General features: G+C 48.8%; 1 protein-coding gene across 1 annotated transcript; it reads left to right on the top strand.

Annotated features, from left to right (window-relative positions):
- Positions 1-190: 190 nt before the first annotated feature.
- Positions 191-15,344, top strand: LOC131556253 (D-beta-hydroxybutyrate dehydrogenase, mitochondrial-like). Its single transcript, XM_058802723.1, has 4 exons — positions 191-530; positions 9,091-9,243; positions 11,964-12,094; positions 14,593-15,344. The coding sequence occupies exons 1-4, from the start codon at positions 191-193 to the stop codon at positions 14,938-14,940; spliced, it is 972 nt and encodes a 323-aa protein (XP_058658706.1). The 3' UTR covers positions 14,941-15,344.
- The last annotated feature ends 3,183 nt before the right edge of the window (positions 15,345-18,527 follow it).

Below are 18,527 nucleotides of genomic sequence, written 5' to 3'. Positions count from 1 at the left end.
AGCCCGGGTGTCCGCAGCACGGAGCCCGGAGGGGCCGGGCGGGCCGGGGCGCGGTGCGGGGCCGGCCGTGCGCCACGGGCGGGCGGGGCGCGGTGCGGTGCGGGCAGCGGGGAGGGCATGCGGGCGGGGAGGCGCTGCTGCCCGCGGCTTTGCCCTCCTCCCTGGCTGCCGGACGCGGGGCGGTGGCGGCATGTGGGCAGCGGCCCCTCTCCTGCTCCTGCTCCTGCTCCTGCTGCCGCTGGCGCTGGCGCGGCTGTGGCGGCGCGGGGCGGCGCGGCTGGAGCCGGCCGGGCGGGCCGTGCTCATCACGGGCTGTGACAGCGGCTTCGGGCACCTGCTGGCGCTGCGCCTGCACCGCCTGGGCTTCACCGTGTTCGCGGGCTGCCTGTGCCCCGGCGGGGACGGCGCGCGGCGGCTGCAGCGGGAGGCGGGCGGCGCGGGCCGGCTGCGCGTCCTGCGGCTCGATGTGACCCGCGCCCGCGACGTGCGCGCCGCCAAGGAGCTGGTGCTCAGCCACCTGCCCGAGCGAGGTGAGCCCGGCCGCGGGCGGGGAGCGGCGCCTCGGTTCGCCCGGGGCTGCGCGCGGGGAGCTGCCCGGGAGGGCCGGCTGGGCTGCACAGCCCAGCGAGGGTAGCGAGCACCGCCACTCATGGGCCGGGGGCGCCCACCGCTATTGGTGAGGACGGCGGGATTTTATCGAAAACCCTTTGGTGCGTTCACGGAGCGGGGCCTGTCCGAAGGTGCCGGCACTGTAGAGCGGGTGCGCTGCTCGGGGAGCTTCACCTTTCCAGCGGGACAGGAACTCCCCGAGTGGGGCGTGCCGGAGCCCCTCTGCGGGTACCCGAAAGCACAGACTGCAGAGAGAGCGCAGAACAGCTGTGCCGGCATCCGAGCGATGGGACTGATGCGTTTCTGAGCATGACTTGTCAAAGAGGAAATAGATACAAGAAATGCAGCGAGGGCAGCTGCCGTGCCGTACTAAAGCAGCTGCTTCTTGGAACCACTTGGGGTTTGTCAAGCTAGTCCCTGGAGAGGTTACTGCAAGGGAAACGTGTCAATTATACAGCCTACAGGGAGTGTGCACCCAGGGGAATGGATAGACTTAGCTCCAGAATAATTTCAGACAACCTAAATCCCTCCAGCACATGTGACACAGTGCAGGTGATGGGGCCACAGTTACCTGCTTTCCCAGTGGGACCGCAGGGTGGGAATTAGCCAGTGTAATTCTGGGATAACTTGGTGCAGAGCAGATTTCCTCAGAGTCAGAAGTGAGATTCCCTCCAAATCACAAACACTTCCTGCTCATACAGGGAATAAAAGTGGATAATGGGGCACACAGAGAGATAAGGAAATGCAAGGCCTCTGCTTGCCTGGCTCATTAGCTCATTGGGAAGGGGATGGAATGAGACATGAAAGAAGAAAGAGCCTAGACATTGCTCATTAAGCACATGTATTGATGGTTGATCTTGACCTTATCTTATTAAGAGGCAGAGCCTGCCCCTCTCAGGCCTTTTCTTAACCTGCAGATAAACACAAATGTTTCCCAAAAGCCCTTAAAGGCTCCCTGGGCACCAGGTCACTTGGAACTCTGGGTTTCACATAATTTATCCTGCAATTCTGACAGCTCATACAGTCCTGCAGTGGTTGTGCTGGGGCTGCCATACAGACCCTGGAGTGCAGGCTCAGTGCTCACACACTGTGCAGGTGCCCCCAGAGCAGCTCCAGGCCCGTGCAGACTCTCAGCAGGGCTGGTGAGGGATGCACCAGGCTCACAGCATGGGCACAGCGCTGTTCCTGGGCTGGCACTCGGGCCCTCACACCAGCCACAAAGGGCTGGGCAAGCACCCACATTTTATGAAACCTTTTTCATGACTGGGCAGCTCTGCTGCTGCAGGATTTTGAGGGTATTCTGCAAAGGCAGCAAAGAATAAATAATTTCATAGATTCTTTATGATTACAGTATCATCCTTTCCACGGACTATGCATCTCAAACAAGTAGAGCTTTTTGGCAGATATGCTTTCTTTTAAATCACCTTAATCTGCCTTTTTCCTGGGCCCAGGATAAGTAGACTATTCATTATGAAATGTACACAAAAATGTGTAGAATATCAGAAGAAAATCAGAGTATGAGGAATAAAATACAGTTCTCCCTACACCTCCTATATGCTGTAACCGTAACTAGCCCAAGCTCCTCATTACCTTCTCTCCCTCTGTTATACAAAAGTACAAATCCAAAGCCAATGAGAAATAGACCAGGACTTCACAGCATCGTGATTTGCAATTCTATTAGGCTCTACATCAAGCCTCAGAATTTTTCTGATTTTCTTCTGTTTCAAATCAGAATGTGTCTTCCTTTTATTGCCTGCTAAGAGTGGGTAACATTAGCTAGCTGGAACAGAGGGATATTAGTTTTAGTCCCACTTCCTACTCAGAGGTTATTAAGTACTCTCTTACACATAATTATGATTTTGTATTCATGGAATTCACACATGGTACAATATTTTAGCCCAGACTTCCTATAGAAATAGATTATCCTTACAGTGAAGAGAATTTCAGCATAATATTCCAAGCAAAGGATGGTGACTCATGAATGGATGTAAATATAATTCAGGAATCTCATCTGGCTTGCTAGCACCCTGCACTGCTCAGTTTCCTTTAGTATTGGTCTGAACCTATCAGGAGAGAGCCTGTCATTTTCATTTGGGCTCAGGCTTAGAGGAGAAACTCCAAAGATCAGTGATCCCAAGAACACCTGTTGGGATTGACGGAGTGTGAATTCAGGTATTATCTGAGTGTTGGCACCAACACAGAAACAACCTGATTTTCAAAACATTTTGCAAACCTGCAGCTGCACTAACTTAAATAGGAAGAAGATTTTAAGAGTTTCTGGGAAAAAATCAGATGTCTTTTGGGCCTAAATAAGGATTTCGGATATGTTCCTTTTGGTCACCATGTTGTGAAGCAGAAATTACTGGAGAGCTTATGTGAGAGCTACTGTTCTCCAGAAAGCTTCACTAAAGTTCAGTTTCCTAATGTGATTCTTAGCTCTATGGCTGTATGTTTTAATCTTTGTTGTCAGGATCCATGTTCCCAACACAGAGATCAGTGAAAATCTCTGTGACATCCAGTCCTGCTTTCCAGTTTATTTTTTCCCTGCCTGCTGTAGCACAGTCTAACACCTCTCTTCATGAGCTGTGTTTGGACTGAGCTCTGTTTTGACAGTCTGACACACCAAACATCACCTGCTTTTTCCAAATGCGGCTCTGCAGGGACACTGAGGAAATGCAGCATCGCTCTCCTTCAGCTGTTTAGTTCTTGTGCCTTGTCCTTCGGGATTTCCATCTCGATTTTTAGGCTACCTGAGCTGCATTTGGCTAAGCAGATTTACAATATGTTTTGAATGCACACTTATAACATTAGTTTTTACCACAAACATTTCAGGAAAGACCAAAGCACATTCAAGTACTCTGAATACAGAGCTGGGCAGGTTGTTTCTCAGAAAGCAGGAAATATTCTTAGAAAACAGCATGAGGGAATAATGAACTGTTTGCTACTGGGGTAGAATTTTGCAAATTGATTCAACTATACAAAGTGGCAGGAAACATTCTGGAAAATATCAGAGCATTTCCCATTTGGGAATGCCAAAATATTCTAAGAAACAATATGTTTTGCTTGAGGGCAAGTTATGTTTTGAGCTGACCAGGTCAAAAGTGTCTTTTTGTGTTTAAGTTAAAAGTTAAGCACAAGTCTGTTTTAGTTTAAGTCAGGCCAGTTTTTCTCCTCATGGCTTTTGATTTGGACACTACACAGAAGGAAGGAGCCATTATTTTGTGAGCTCCCAGAAATACACTCTCCAGTAGCCACCCAGAGGCTTTGAAGCACACGAGGCAAATAGCTGGAGAGAAAACTTAAACCTTGCAAGCTAAATTCTGAATTTCACAGTTTAGAGAAAGTGGAAGAAAATCAATTACAAAGATTAATGGCTGTATTTCTGAAGGCCTGATGAAATCAGGGGTATGTGGAACAAGTGTCCTTGCTGTGCTGCACAGGGTGCAGTGGCAGAAGCAAAATTACTTTAATTAGAAAGGGTAAAGCTGAAAATATCAGGAAGCAGCTTTTGCAGTGATGTTGGGCTTTAGTTTGGGTTGTGCTGGAGTTAGGTTATATAAAAATAACCCTGAGTACAGAAACCTCCAGCTTTGAGCAGAAACAGATGGGGTGTGCAGTCACTCAGCCCATCTGCAGAGCAGATCATGTGCAAGTACAAAAATATAATTGATAATTAGCTTCTGCAGAGGGCTCTCTAAGCCATTGATCTGGAAGCATTTTATGGGGAGGTAAGTCCCATGGGGCTGGGTTCCATTTTAAGATGGAGAAATAAAGCCAGAGAACGATGGAAAGACACAGAAAAGGAGGCAGTGGCAGGAGGAAGAAGAGGCCTAGGATGCCCAATTCCATGGCCAGTTTTCAAGCTCATTTCCTCTCCTCTGTCTGCTAACCCTTGAGGCCATGGAAAAGAAGTGAGTCCAGAGGAAGCTGCTGCATTACTTGGGCACCAGTCTGTCTGTAACCAAAGTTGTAAGAGGGGTCCAGGATCGCTGGCTGACAGGCTACTGAATAGTGATTGATGCTCCTTAGAGGATAGAGTTATCCAAGTTCTGGGTGCTAAATTCCGAATTTTGAGTGTTTTGCCCTGCAAATGAGACATTCACTAAAAGAAATCAGTTTCTTTCTCTGTTTAAAGACCAATTTCATTAGGTAATACAAGTAGTATATATATATATATATATATATATATGTTAGAAAAGTTTACAGAGGTCTGCTTTACAAACTAATTTTAAAATTTTTCTGTTTCACCTCTAACTACTGTTCTGAATGAAATCTGATACTGGCGCTTCTTGGTGGGGCTCTGGAAGGACCCATGAGAAATGGGTGTTTCAAGATACCGTGAAATTATTGCCGTAGTTTTGTCAGAGGAGATCAGAAAGAAAAGGATTCAGCCCAAAGGTTTCTGCAGTGCCTTGACTAAAGTGATCATACTTCCCCTGAGAATAACTCTGCTGCCACAGGTACAGGAGGCTGCAGCTGGGTCAGCATCACCCCTGCCCCAAAGTCATGTGTCCAGAGGAAGAGAGGCACTAAACCCTGCTCTGCCTCCCCAGAAACCCAGGCTTGGACGTCCTGTGGGAGGCATGACATAACAATTATTTGCCCTGGACACATTCATTCCTTAAAAGAAATGCACGAGCAAAATTGCCAAGGCTGGCAGAAGTAAGCTGTGACTGCAGCTGTTCCAGTGCCAGTCAGGCTGCCCTGTCACCCTGGAGATGCTGTCAGTGAGGGCTGAGGACAGGAACAGAGGTGTTTCCAGAAGCACTGTGTCACTCCTGCTCTGCTGGCCATCCACAGCTGGGGGCTGTGCAGGCAGGCACCAGCCAGCACGGCTCCAGCAGCACTGGGGCAGGGAGAGAGCTGCTCCCTGCTGCAGCACTGCATTCCTCAGCTGGGCACTGGGGGTGCTCCCTGCTGCAGCACTGCATTCTGTGCTGAGCCTGTCAGTGCTGGGAGCGCTCCCTGCTGCAGCACTGCATTCCATGTGAGCACTGTCAGTGCTGGGGGCACTCCCTGCTGCAGCACTGCATTCCATGTGAGCACTGTCAGTGCTCCCTGCTGCAGCACTGCATTCTGTGCTGAGCCTGTCAGTGCTGGGGGCACTCCCTGCTGCAGCACTGCATTCCATGTGAGCACTGTCAGTGCTGGGAGCGCTCCCTGCTGCAGCACTGCATTCCATGTGAGCACTGTCAGTGCTGGGGGTGCTCCCTGCTGCAGCACTGCATTCCATGTGAGCACTGTCAGTGCTGGGGGTGCTCCCTGCTGCAGCACTGCATTCTGTGCTGAGCCTGTCAGTGCTGGGGGTGCTCCCTGCTGCAGCACTGCATTCCATGTGAGCACTGTCAGTGCTGGGGGTGCTCCCTGCTGCAGCACTGCATTCCATGTGAGCACTGTCAGTGCTGGGAGCGCTCCCTGCTGCAGCACTGCATTCCCTGTGAGCACTGTCAGTGCTGGGGGTGCTCCCTGCTGCAGCACTGCATTCCCTGTGAGCACTGTCAGTGCTGGGAGCGCTCCCTGCTGCAGCACTGCATTCCATGTGAGCACTGTCAGTGCTGGGGGCACTCCCTGCTGCAGCACTGCATTCCCTGTGAGCACTGTCAGTGCTGGGGGTGCTCCCTGCTGCAGCACTGCATTCCATGTGAGCACTGTCAGTGCTGGGGGTGCTCCCTGCTGCAGCACTGCATTCCATGTGAGCACTGTCAGTGCTGGGAGCGCTCCCTGCTGCAGCACTGCATTCCCTGTGAGCACTGTCAGTGCTGGGGATGCTCCCTGCTGCAGCACTGCATTCCATGTGAGCACTGTCAGTGCTCCCTGCTGCAGCACTGCATTCTGTGCTGAGCCTGTCAGTGCTGGGGGTGCTCCCTGCTGCAGCACTGCATTCCATGTGAGCACTGTCAGTGCTGGGGATGCTCCCTGCTGCAGCACTGCATTCCATGTGAGCACTGTCAGTGCTGGGGATGCTCCCTGCTGCAGCACTGCATTCCATGTGAGCACTGTCAGTGCTGGGGGTGCTCCCTGCTGCAGCACTGCATTCTGTGCTGAGCCTGTCAGTGCTGGGGGTGCTCCCTGCTGCAGCACTGCATTCCCTGTGAGCACTGTCAGTGCTGGGGATGCTCCCTGCTGCAGCACTGCATTCCATGTGAGCACTGTCAGTGCTCCCTGCTGCAGCACTGCATTCTGTGCTGAGCCTGTCAGTGCTGGGGGTGCTCCCTGCTGCAGCACTGCATTCCATGTGAGCACTGTCAGTGCTGGGGGTGCTCCCTGCTGCAGCACTGCATTCCCTGTGAGCACTGTCAGTGCTGGGGGTGCTCCCTGCTGCAGCACTGCATTCCATGTGAGCACTGTCAGTGCTGGGAGCGCTCCCTGCTGCAGCACTGCATTCCATGTGAGCACTGTCAGTGCTGGGAGCGCTCCCTGCTGCAGCACTGCATTCCATGTGAGCACTGTCAGTGCTGGGGATGCTCCCTGCTGCAGCACTGCATTCCATGTGAGCACTGTCAGTGCTCCCTGCTGCAGCACTGCATTCTGTGCTGAGCCTGTCAGTGCTGGGGGTGCTCCCTGCTGCAGCACTGCATTCCATGTGAGCACTGTCAGTGCTGGGGATGCTCCCTGCTGCAGCACTGCATTCCATGTGAGCACTGTCAGTGCTGGGGGTGCTCCCTGCTGCAGCACTGCATTCCATGTGAGCACTGTCAGTGCTGGGAGCGCTCCCTGCTGCAGCACTGCATTCCCTGTGAGCACTGTCAGTGCTGGGGATGCTCCCTGCTGCAGCACTGCATTCCATGTGAGCACTGTCAGTGCTCCCTGCTGCAGCACTGCATTCTGTGCTGAGCCTGTCAGTGCTGGGGGTGCTCCCTGCTGCAGCACTGCATTCCATGTGAGCACTGTCAGTGCTGGGGGTGCTCCCTGCTGCAGCACTGCATTCCATGTGAGCACTGTCAGTGCTGGGGGTGCTCCCTGCTGCAGCACTGCATTCCCTGTGAGCACTGTCAGTGCTGGGGGTGCTCCCTGCTGCAGCACTGCATTCCATGTGAGCACTGTCAGTGCTGGGGATGCTCCCTGCTGCAGCACTGCATTCCATGTGAGCACTGTCAGTGCTGGGAGCGCTCCCTGCTGCAGCACTGCATTCCATGTGAGCACTGTCAGTGCTCCCTGCTGCAGCACTGCATTCTGTGCTGAGCCTGTCAGTGCTGGGGGTGCTCCCTGCTGCAGCACTGCATTCCATGTGAGCACTGTCAGTGCTGGGGGTGCTCCCTGCTGCAGCACTGCATTCCCTGTGAGCACTGTCAGTGCTGGGGATGCTCCCTGCTGCAGCACTGCATTCCATGTGAGCACTGTCAGTGCTCCCTGCTGCAGCACTGCATTCTGTGCTGAGCCTGTCAGTGCTGGGGGTGCTCCCTGCTGCAGCACTGCATTCCATGTGAGCACTGTCAGTGCTGGGAGCGCTCCCTGCTGCAGCACTGCATTCCATGTGAGCACTGTCAGTGCTGGGGGTGCTCCCTGCTGCAGCACTGCATTCCCTGTGAGCACTGTCAGTGCTGGGGGTGCTCCCTGCTGCAGCACTGCATTCCATGTGAGCACTGTCAGTGCTCCCTGCTGCAGCACTGCATTCTGTGCTGAGCCTGTCAGTGCTGGGGGTGCTCCCTGCTGCAGCACTGCATTCCATGTGAGCACTGTCAGCACTGTCAGTGCTGCTGTGCCTTTGGGCTGAAGGGCTCCAGCTCCCTGTCACCAAGCTCGAGCACAACAAGCCTCACTGCCAGTATCTTTCTGCTTGTGAGCACTGACATCTCTCTCCTTAGCACCAAAACCTGTCATTACATGGGCAAAAATGTTGTTCAAAACTACAAAATTTTAAGTATACTGACCCTGCCACTGACCCTGCTTGATTGCTTTACCCAATGTTGCAGCCATGTACCTGATTGTGGCTGATTTCAGAAGAAATGAGAGCTCAAATCTTGGAAGAAGATGCAAGACTTGGGCTCTTAAATTAGTCAGGCACTTTGAAAATAGTACCCCTTAGCCTTTAGACTGCTTAATATAATTTCCACAAAGCTGCTCATAGCACACAGTGGGATTAAAGTAATTAAAATATCACGGTACACCACATTGGCAGTAAGATGTAGTCTCCCAGATCATGTTAATCATAAATATCTTAAGACAACTGTAGAGGGAGCATTATTAAATATCACTGAGACTTATAGGAAAGGTGTCCTCGACCATGGGAGGGAGGTAGAACTGGATGGTCTTTAAGGGCTTTTCCAACCCAAACTATTCTGTGATTCCATTTAGCCCAGATTATGGGCACAGTGGCATTCCTTCACTAAACAAACCATGCCTACCCTTTGAAGTGGAAAAGACAAAGATGTTACACAACCATACAGTTCCTCTCAAGGCTCTGAATCAGTGGTGATGCTTTGTTATCTAACAGGCTGCTTTGCAGTTAAAGGTGTTTGCTGAGTCATTTCTCTTCCGCAGGTTTCTGGGGCCTTGTCAACAATGCAGGAATATCAACATTTGGTGAGACAGGCTGGCTGCCTATGGAGACATATGAAAAATTTGCAGATGTGAATCTCCTTGGGAGCATCAGAACAACCCTGGCATTTCTTCCCCTTCTAAGGAAATACAAGGGTAATGCTAATCCACTGTTATTTAGAGTTGTAAAATAATTAGCTTACTATAATCAGGGTAATGTAACATCTATAAAAGAGGCTTTAATTGTCTTTCATTGAACTGAAATGACAGTCTCCTTGTGTGTGGCCTGAAAGAGCAACTTGATCCTGAAAAGAGGCTGAAGCCATAAGGGGAAAAAAGATCCTTAAAGATTTTGTCTTTGCAGTACACAGGAAAAAAAGTATTTATATTTAAGGATTTCTCACCGTGTTTGACTCAAAAAAAGAGGAAGAATGTTTACCATAGATCATTAAGCCCAGGCAAGGCTTTTTAAACACTGGCCATCAGAAAACACAAAGTTACATAAGCTGCCTAATTTTATTATTTAGGCTTTACAATTTTATTGTTTGGCAATTAGGAGAGCAGGAATGACCCTACAGAGGTGAACTAGAGACATCAGCTTCCAGTTCCAGCTCTGTGGAGCCTCTGTGACCTTGGACAGGAAACTTCAAGTATGTAGAGGTGCATGGGTATCCAGTGGGATAAATGTATTTGCATGAACCTCCCTACATGTGGGCTTTATCCTTCTTTTGGAGAAGGAAGTGTTTAATAGCCCTCTGCAGCATGGCAGCATGCCTTGGGTGCTTTGCATTTGTCCCCTCCCTGTCTCCATCTGTGTTTGGGGAGGAAGATCCCCTCTTCCTTGTCTGTTCTGGCTCGTTAGGGTGAGGATTTGTGCTCTGAGTGCAGCACCAAGCACAGGAAGGGGCAGGTTTCACCTGGAAACTCCAGGTGTCACTGCTACACAAACTGCTGGTGAGATGAAAACATCCCTTTTTTCGGCTATTCTGCTTCTTTCTGCTTGGCTGCGTTTGGTAGATGATGTTATGACAGAAGAAGAAAGAAACCTTTAAATACTGCAGGCTGGATGTGTTTTTGTAGCAGAATGTGCTATTGTGTGTACCAAGTGAGTGTGTCATGTGGCCCATTACACAGGGAGACATCTCTTTTCCCTGTCATGTCCTACTTACTGCTGGAACTCTGTGATGCTGATCCACCAGAGGCATTCTCTGAGCCCATGAACTGCACAGGTTACTTTGAAGCAAAGGGGACCAACAGTATGTGCAATATTAAGTACATGCATAAACCTTCAGAAGGTTTGGGTCTTGATGGCTGCACACACACCTTGGCTCAAAGGAACATTCTGTATCTGCCAGGGCTGTCAGTGTTTCCATGGTTAACTCCTGCACTCCGTTCTCAAGTACCATCTATGTAGGAGAAGAGGCCAAGGCACTCTAGGAAGAATCCTGGATTTGCTGTTGCCTTCCTTGCAGGAACAGCCAGGACAGCTAAAGCTTATGTGTTTGGGGGCAGCAAGTGGCCTCTCCACATGAAAAGCTTGACCTACAGACATTGGAGCATAATCTTGGGGAACCTGAGTTTCAGTTCCCTTAGGCACTTCAAAGAGAAGTTAAACAAAGTGTCCCACATCCTGGGTGTGAGCCCCATCCACTCAGCTACTGGACAAAGGAGGCAGAGGTCATCCCACCCATTGCTTACTGCCATGGATGTGCACCTATTCCAAGAAACACTTCAAAATTACTCATACAAGTACTCATACTTGTAAAGGGAGGTCGTGCCCTCCAGCCTAGGACTTAAACATTCTACCCTGAGAGGAGCAACATTTCCCCATATCTTTTCCAGCTGGCCAGGCCAGCTGATAGAGCATCTTGATCAGTAAGCTGGTGGTTAGTTTCCTCTTACTGTAGATAAGATTTATTTGGGATGCTGTACAGGAAGGCAGGGAATCTAATTCAGAATGACAGATTTCACTGCATTGCCGTGACACCCTTTGATATCCCCCAAGCCTGTTCCATTTGGTGAGATCTGGGGCCCAGCTGTGATCTGCATCTGTGGCAGCAGCAGGGGTGCAGCTGTGTTCTCTGCACTGTCAGTGACAACACCACCTTTCTCACCCCTGGTATTGGTATATCCACACCCAGACATTCCTTACCCCACGTAGGACTGTGTGACGGAAGTTCACAAGGAAACAATGGAAATGAACCACAGTCCAGTGCCTCACGTGAGGAATCTCTGCTATTTATGGCATGCCCGCACTCAGCAGGAGTTAGAAAGGAGGGAAAGCAGCCCAGATCAGGGAAATCATTGTGAGGTTTTATAAACCTGCACATATTTGGCAAATCACATTTCCTTGGTAAAGCTTATCACTGTACAGCTTATCACTGTACACTGGAATTTATATGCACAGTAACAGAACCTGGCCTCAGTGCAGAGACATTATTAGCACAGAAAAAAATGATATTAGTAACCATATAATGCACCTCAGGGAAAATCACCTCCCCTCTCCTCTGCAGTCCTTTTCTTTCTAGCACAGTCTCATTACTATTTTTCAGTCTTTAGGGCACTGCTTTGTTTCCATCTTTTCCATCCCCTCTCAGGCTCAGAAGGAATAAGCAGCACACTGGGAATGTGTTACACTTGTCTAGTCCAACATCTGTCACTAGGTGGAAGATTTTTGTGAGAAGTTTTCTGCTCAGCAGAGCTGAGTGCCCATCTGTGCTGGGACTGCACACAGACACTGCCCAGTTGTGGCACAGTGTGCAGGAAAACAGTCTCCTGCTAAACACCACATTCTCAGCAGCTCAAGACTGAGGCAAATCAATTCCATGCTAAAGACTGAGAGTGAAGTTTTGTTATTGGCACTGTTTTCTCTCCAGGACGTATTGTTTTCATGTCCAGCATCATTGCCTATTTTACTCTGGGAAATGGCATTTATTCTATGACCAAGGCAGCTATTGAAAAATTTTGTGATGCTTTAAGACTGGAAATGAAGAAGTTTGGTGTCCAGGTAAGTGATGTAACAAGAACCTGGAAACCAGGTAAGTGATGTAATGAGTTATGTGAAACAAAGTAAAAAAGATAAAAGCTCAGAACTGCATTCATGGGTGCAGCTTCCTTTTGGAAAGAGGTGGTTTCTCTGTGGCTAATCAGTCAGCTGGAAATCACTGGGAACAGCAGTCCTGGGGGATGTTTTTGGTTCTGAGAAGCTGCTGGGTAACAGTCTGTGTGTCAGCACTGAAACTTCCACATCTCTGCAGTGGGGAAGGTTCCTGACACGGGCCTGCCCGAGCTCCCACAGCAGTGAGGAGCCCACATGTTCCCTGGGCGGCTGCAAAGAGCCAGACACCGAGTGCTGTGCAGCAGAACTCGTCACTTGCCTGAGGGGTTCTTTCTCTCCCCTTACAACACCAACTCCTTGCTTCTTGAGAGAACAGCTACGCTGCAAGAGGCAGCATTGTGCAGAGCAGTTATGTTTTATTCTCTTAACCTAAGAGGCTCTAAGAGTGCTCTTAGTACCCTAAGCAACTCTAATAGTCAAACCTGAAGCTTAGATCCCTAAGTAGCTTCACTGGGCTTTTTCCTTGGAGTCACTCTACTGCTGAAACACTTTTTTCAAACACTCAAAGTCTTCCCTGCCAGGTCTGCATTGGGGTACTGTTTACGTACACAGACTTACAGCATTGTTCATAAGCTTTGTGTTGGAAAATATTACAGCTATGCATCTATTAGCTACCCCTGTCAGATAAATATGAGGGCTGTAAAATACAAGTGACTTTACACATCCTAATACCACACAGCATGATGAGGATTTCTGCTGATTAGCTGAGGATAATCTCAAATGCATGGAAGGGCTTAGTTTAACAGGTTAGCTACTCTGGTTGTTTTGGGACTTTTCCTGTTCCACCTCTGCAGTAGTCCCAGCACATAAGTGAGTGAGCCGGGCTGACAAGCATTTCTGGAGTATCATTGAGAGGTGTTTTTCTGTTTCTCACTGAATGGAAGATGCTGGCTGGCACTTGCCTGAGAACCTGCCCTGTGCAGAGCCTACAAAACACACAGTCCCTTTTTGCTGTGCTCTGTTGTCCTGTCTGTCCTTTCAGGAGAAAGCTGCACAGAGGTGCAAGGAGCAGATGGAGCTGTGGCTCTGTCCCACTGAACTCTGCCCAGGCAAGCTGAGAGCCTACAGGAAACAAAGTGGGTGCCTGCCAGTAGAAAGGCCACAGAAAGTGTGGAAAGGGCAAAAACCAAGCCATCTCTCCTTCCCTCCAAGCCAACTCCAAAAAAGGAAGCTTCCAAACCCCCTTTGTTAACAATAAATGTGGGAAGTTGACTATTTAGCTGATACCAAGCACACTTCTAAACAGCACCAGAAGGGAGGGCTCCCGAGGATGCTGTGTGACAAACGTGCTTGAGGCAGCACCAAGCTGTTCCAGCTGTGCACACCATGCCTCTGCTGGGGTTTGTCTGCATCCCTTCCTCCTCCCTGTGCACAGGACCTGCAGCCCAGTCCTCCTGAGAGCAGGGAATCCATCACATGCAGGCCAGCAGGCAGGGACTGACACAGCTGGGCTGGTGGCTGAGTGGAGACATCAGGGTTTTACATCACCACAGACTTCCCAGAGAATGCCTGTCAGATCCCCAAGTCTCTGACACAGCTCAGCATGGGTTTTCCCCACCTTGTGTTGCAGCCTTTAGAAATCAGGTCAGTCAAATGCCACGGAGCTTTTAATGTTGCATATCTACAAATAGTTTGAACAAGGCTGCTGCTAACTGAGAACAGCATGTGTGCTGTGAGTGCTCAGCCCGCTCCAAAACTCCCTGGAATACTCAGAAGGAGCAGAACAGCAGCAATACACAAAGAAAACGTGGAGCAGCAAAGGACTTGTGTGCTTTTCATTTAAATCTATGTGCACAAATCTACAGAAATCTCCTCATGGCTTCAGCGAGAGGCAGAGCAGGACCTTTTGTTCCCCTGTTCTTTGCTGACAATACCTAGTTTACTTTTTATTACACCTTCTTGGGGAAAACAGCACTTCTTTCCCCAGGACCTGATAATTTTCTTTGATACCTCCTTTTGTCCCAAGTTGGGTCAAAAATCATCAATGGCAAGGTTCTCCACTGAGTGAAAAATCCAAAGTATTCCACTTTGGAGACATCAAAGTCACACTGAAATGCTTGTCTCAGTACTGTCAAAACATTTATACAGTTAAGCATTGTACAGCAATCAAAGATGCTCTGTTGCATTCTGTGAGAGTGTGCTGAGTAGTCAAAACAAGAAATTAACATCAGAGCAAAATGAAGAAGTCAGAATAAAGCACCTCTGCAATCTTAAATATTTTACAGGGATACATTTAATTTCAGTTAAGTTTCCAGGGTTAAAATTTCAACAAAGCAGCATTTTCTGGCTGTCTGTAGAGAGCTTTTGGTCTGTGTTACTGACTATAGTATTTAATTGAATTCACAGTGACTGATTGCACCTTGGTAAGTTTTGCATCTCGCTCTCAGGTCTGTATTATCCAGCCAGGAAATTATGCACGCTCTACAAAAATTCAGCCACCGCTCAGTGCCGAAGAGATCTGGAGTGAGCTGAGCGAAGAGGAGAAGGCTGTTTACAACAAGGAGTACGTTCAAGAGCGGGCTAACTTTTTCAACAGCATCCTCAGTGAGGGAAGCACTAATGGCAATGAGGTGGTCGACGCCATGGTGGAGGCTCTAACATCTCCTGCGCCCAAGGCACGGTACATGGTGGCGAAGCTGAAGGAGAAGGCCCTGGTGTTGGTGTGTACTTTGTTCCCGACTGCTGTGATGGATTCTGTTCTGTCTTATGCTCTGAGCAAGGTAAAGCTTGCATAGCCTGCAGTGGTGCTATTCCCTGACTCAGGTGAGGCAGTTTATCAAATGTGAAAGGCAGAGCTGGACTGAATGCTCCCGTGTGTTAGAACGGTGACTCCGATTAACCAGTACAAACTCTGGGGAGTCCCCCTAGTCAGAACTGTCACTGACTGCTACAGAAAAACATACAGGACCCTGTGTAAAATTAAAGCATTTGTTTAAGTAACGTTATCTCTTCCCTGTGGAAAAACCTCATCCACATAAGCCACTTTAGTTATTGCCTGGGAAATTTAATACATAATTTTCTAAAGCAATAGCAGGTTATTGTGTTACAGCCATGATGCAGACAAAATGGACTGCATCCACAGGGCAGCTGTACACCTGAAGTCATTACAGCAGAGAGCAAAAGCCCTTGCTTGTAGAAACCTGAGTAGCCATATATTCAGGGTGATAGTAAGAGGTTAATGGAAAAGTCATAGAAATGAGCATTGGACCTCAAATACTTTGAATGGAGTTAAATGGCTGTAGCAAGTTAGGAAGTCTTGAAGCTCTGAGCAACCTGGTTTAGTGAAAGGTGTTCCTGCCCACAATAGGGGGCTGGAATTTCATGATCTTTAAGATCCCTTCCAACCCAAACCATTCTGTGATTCTATGAACAATAAAGTTGTAATATGTAAACACTGTCCTGGCTAACTACAGTTCAATCCTTTTTCAGGTGTTCTGGATAAATCTTACAAAGCAGACACATCACAGACTTCAGAAAACAAGTTACATATTCCATTTATAAATGAGTATTTAATCCTAAATAATCTCTATCCTTTAATGTCTGGATTAATCAAGGTGTTGACCTGAAGTGTAGTGAGAGAGCTAAACACCAAGGAGCCATATCAGTGTGCCTAGAGCTCAGAAAGAACAGACTCAGGTTTGGCTGCTAGTGCAAGGAATAAGGTCTGAAGACAAGAATACCTGCTAACAGGAGAGAGAAACATTAGTAACATTTTTTGTGAGAGTAATTGATCACAGTGGCTCCATTTACACTCTTCTACTAATTGTCATGGCAAAGATTGCTGGTTTACACATACAGCTCTAAATTTGACTTGGTTATGGTATGGCACAAAATGCAAGACCTCTGGGACCAAAAGAACCCTGAAGAGCTGGGATAAACTGTGGTGGCAGTGATCTATCCAGGGCAGCAGCACTGAGCATTAGCTTCCCCCATGCCAGGTCTCCCTTATCAAATCTAAGCTCTAAGTTGACACAGTTAACTTTCTCATCTGAGGCAGAAATTGCACCCTGTACCTGGGAAATCTTTCCTAACATATTTAATCAACTGCTGAGAAAGTTTATGCTCTCTCCTGGTTGGTAATTTGGGCAGTGTGAATCAGAAAACAGAGTGACAATTCCAGGCTCTCTCCTGGTACACTCAGCAGTGGAACAGCCACTGCACCTGTCAGAGATTGTGGAACATGTTATTTCTCTTTCCAAATGCTGAACCCATCCCTGGAGCTGGCATTGGCAAGAGGACAAGCCTGGGCTCCCAACTGTTCCCCAGACTGTCAAGAGCAGGATAATCAGATGATTATCATCCCTCTCCTCATTTAACCACAACTGAGCAAGGCCAAGCAAGGGAACAGGAATGAGGCTTATTCCAACTGAACCAATCAATTCCTTGTCTAGGAGTTCCCCCTACGTGACCTCAGGGATTTCAGCAGCCCTGCACTGCTTTGGAGCGCTGCTTTCGTGCCCTCAGCTGTTCTTTGTGCAGATTGCCCTTCCTCCCTCGCAGTAAGCAGCACTGGCCTCCACGAGCAGCTCTGAAGCCCAGAGGTTTCTCCATCAGGCCCAGGGTACAAGTGCTGATCTCTGCCCCGTTACACTGTCTCCCTTCTCTTGGCATTTCTAAAAGCTACTGCACTAAGTTGCTGAGAGCCAGCACCATCAGATCTGCCTCACAGACACTAAATAGCTTCCAACTGGAAGTTCTTTATTGGCTGGGTACGGGGTGAAGCATGTGATCAATATTTCAATAGCCTCATGTAACATAAGATGAGAAAGACTCCAGAACATTTATTCCCTCACCTTGAAAACTGAGAACTTGCAGTGCACAGGATTTTAAACAGGATACAGTGACAGGGTGAGAGCCCATGGGACAAATAAGGCAGTTTGTATTTTCATTGCCACCTAACCACCGGCTTGGAAGCTAACTGAAAACCAGCCACAAAATTATCATCTTTATTCCTTCTATAATTTAGCATTATGATCTGCAGATAAAGAACTAATAAAGAGAATCAGAGTTTGTTATTAACACAACATCCCACTGAAGTCATCTGGAATCCTCCCACTGAGTTCTATGTGTTCCAAGCCACAGTGTTAGACAAGCAAACATGAAGATAAGTAGCAGAAATAATTTCAGAATGCCTGGGCTGAGCAGCAAAGAGACCCTCATAGGAAGTGGTGATGGAAGGGGCACAGCATTCCCTCCTCCACAAGTGCCACAGGGTACAGAAGCTGCAGGATCAGTAACTGAAGGTTTTAGTGAACAAACCTCGCTAACCAAGCCAGTGCTGAACTCTGAGGACTCCCAGAGCTGTCAGCTCTGCAGTGAACTCCTGCCCTGCCCTGGGGCTCCCCTGACTCTGGGGAGCACTTGCTGGGAGCGCAGAGCTGCTGGACTGCCCCTCCATCCCTTCTCACTGTGCCACATCCCTGGCTGAGGAGCGCCTCCCTCCTCCTCAGTAACTCTGAAATCACCTTTACCTCAAGTCAAGTTGAAGTGCAGGGGCATACAAGAAATCTGTACTTACAACATCCAAAAATTAAACAGTTTTAGGAAAAACTTAGGACAAAGATAAAAGAAAAAACCAAACAAACCCCCCCCCCAACCCCACAACCAAACTTATATTGACATTACTCTCATACCTGAAACACCCCTCTCCCAAAACCCAGTTAACCTGCTGCAGACCCTTTCCTGAGGCTGTTTCTCTATGTAGCATTGATCTGAGCTGCATTCAACAGAGAACTTCTTGGCAAAACACATCAGCTTTTGTCACTATTTGTCTTGATAAGCCTTGCTGGCAATTTGGGATTTTTTCCCTTGAAAACAACCACACCAAAAGAGACTCAGCTTTCCTCCCAAGTCTCTTCTCCAAGGACACAGTATCAAGGACCTAACAGTTATTTCATGGATTTTCTCCTTGATGAAAAGGCCTATTCCTAAGAGTGCATATTAATTGGTAGAAAGAGTCAGTGTTGGTTTTGACAAAGCACTTATAGAAAGAGTATAAAGAAGAGTGAAAAAACCTAAACCAGTTTATAAGCTGTACAATGATGTGAGTGACACCAACAGCTTCATACAGCAGCACCAAAACCAGAAACAGAGCAGATGCCAGGAAATTCAGGAGGAGGAGCCGTGTGGTACCTGCCAGCACAGTCCTGAGGAGGCTGTGCTGCTGTGAGACACAAAGGCTGTCTCAAGGAGCAGACTACTTCCCTCCCTTGAGAGGGCACCGCTGGAGCAATGCCCCCACCACAGCTCCCAAGAGGACCTTCAGAATTAGCCACATGTGTACATTTGTGTCATTCTCCCAAGCTGGCAGGTCTGAATAAGG

This window comes from Ammospiza caudacuta, chromosome 3 (assembly GCF_027887145.1).
Source record: "Ammospiza caudacuta isolate bAmmCau1 chromosome 3, bAmmCau1.pri, whole genome shotgun sequence".
Classification (NCBI taxonomy): Eukaryota; Metazoa; Chordata; class Aves; order Passeriformes; family Passerellidae; genus Ammospiza; species Ammospiza caudacuta.
This window is presented reverse-complemented; position numbering and strand designations above follow the sequence as displayed.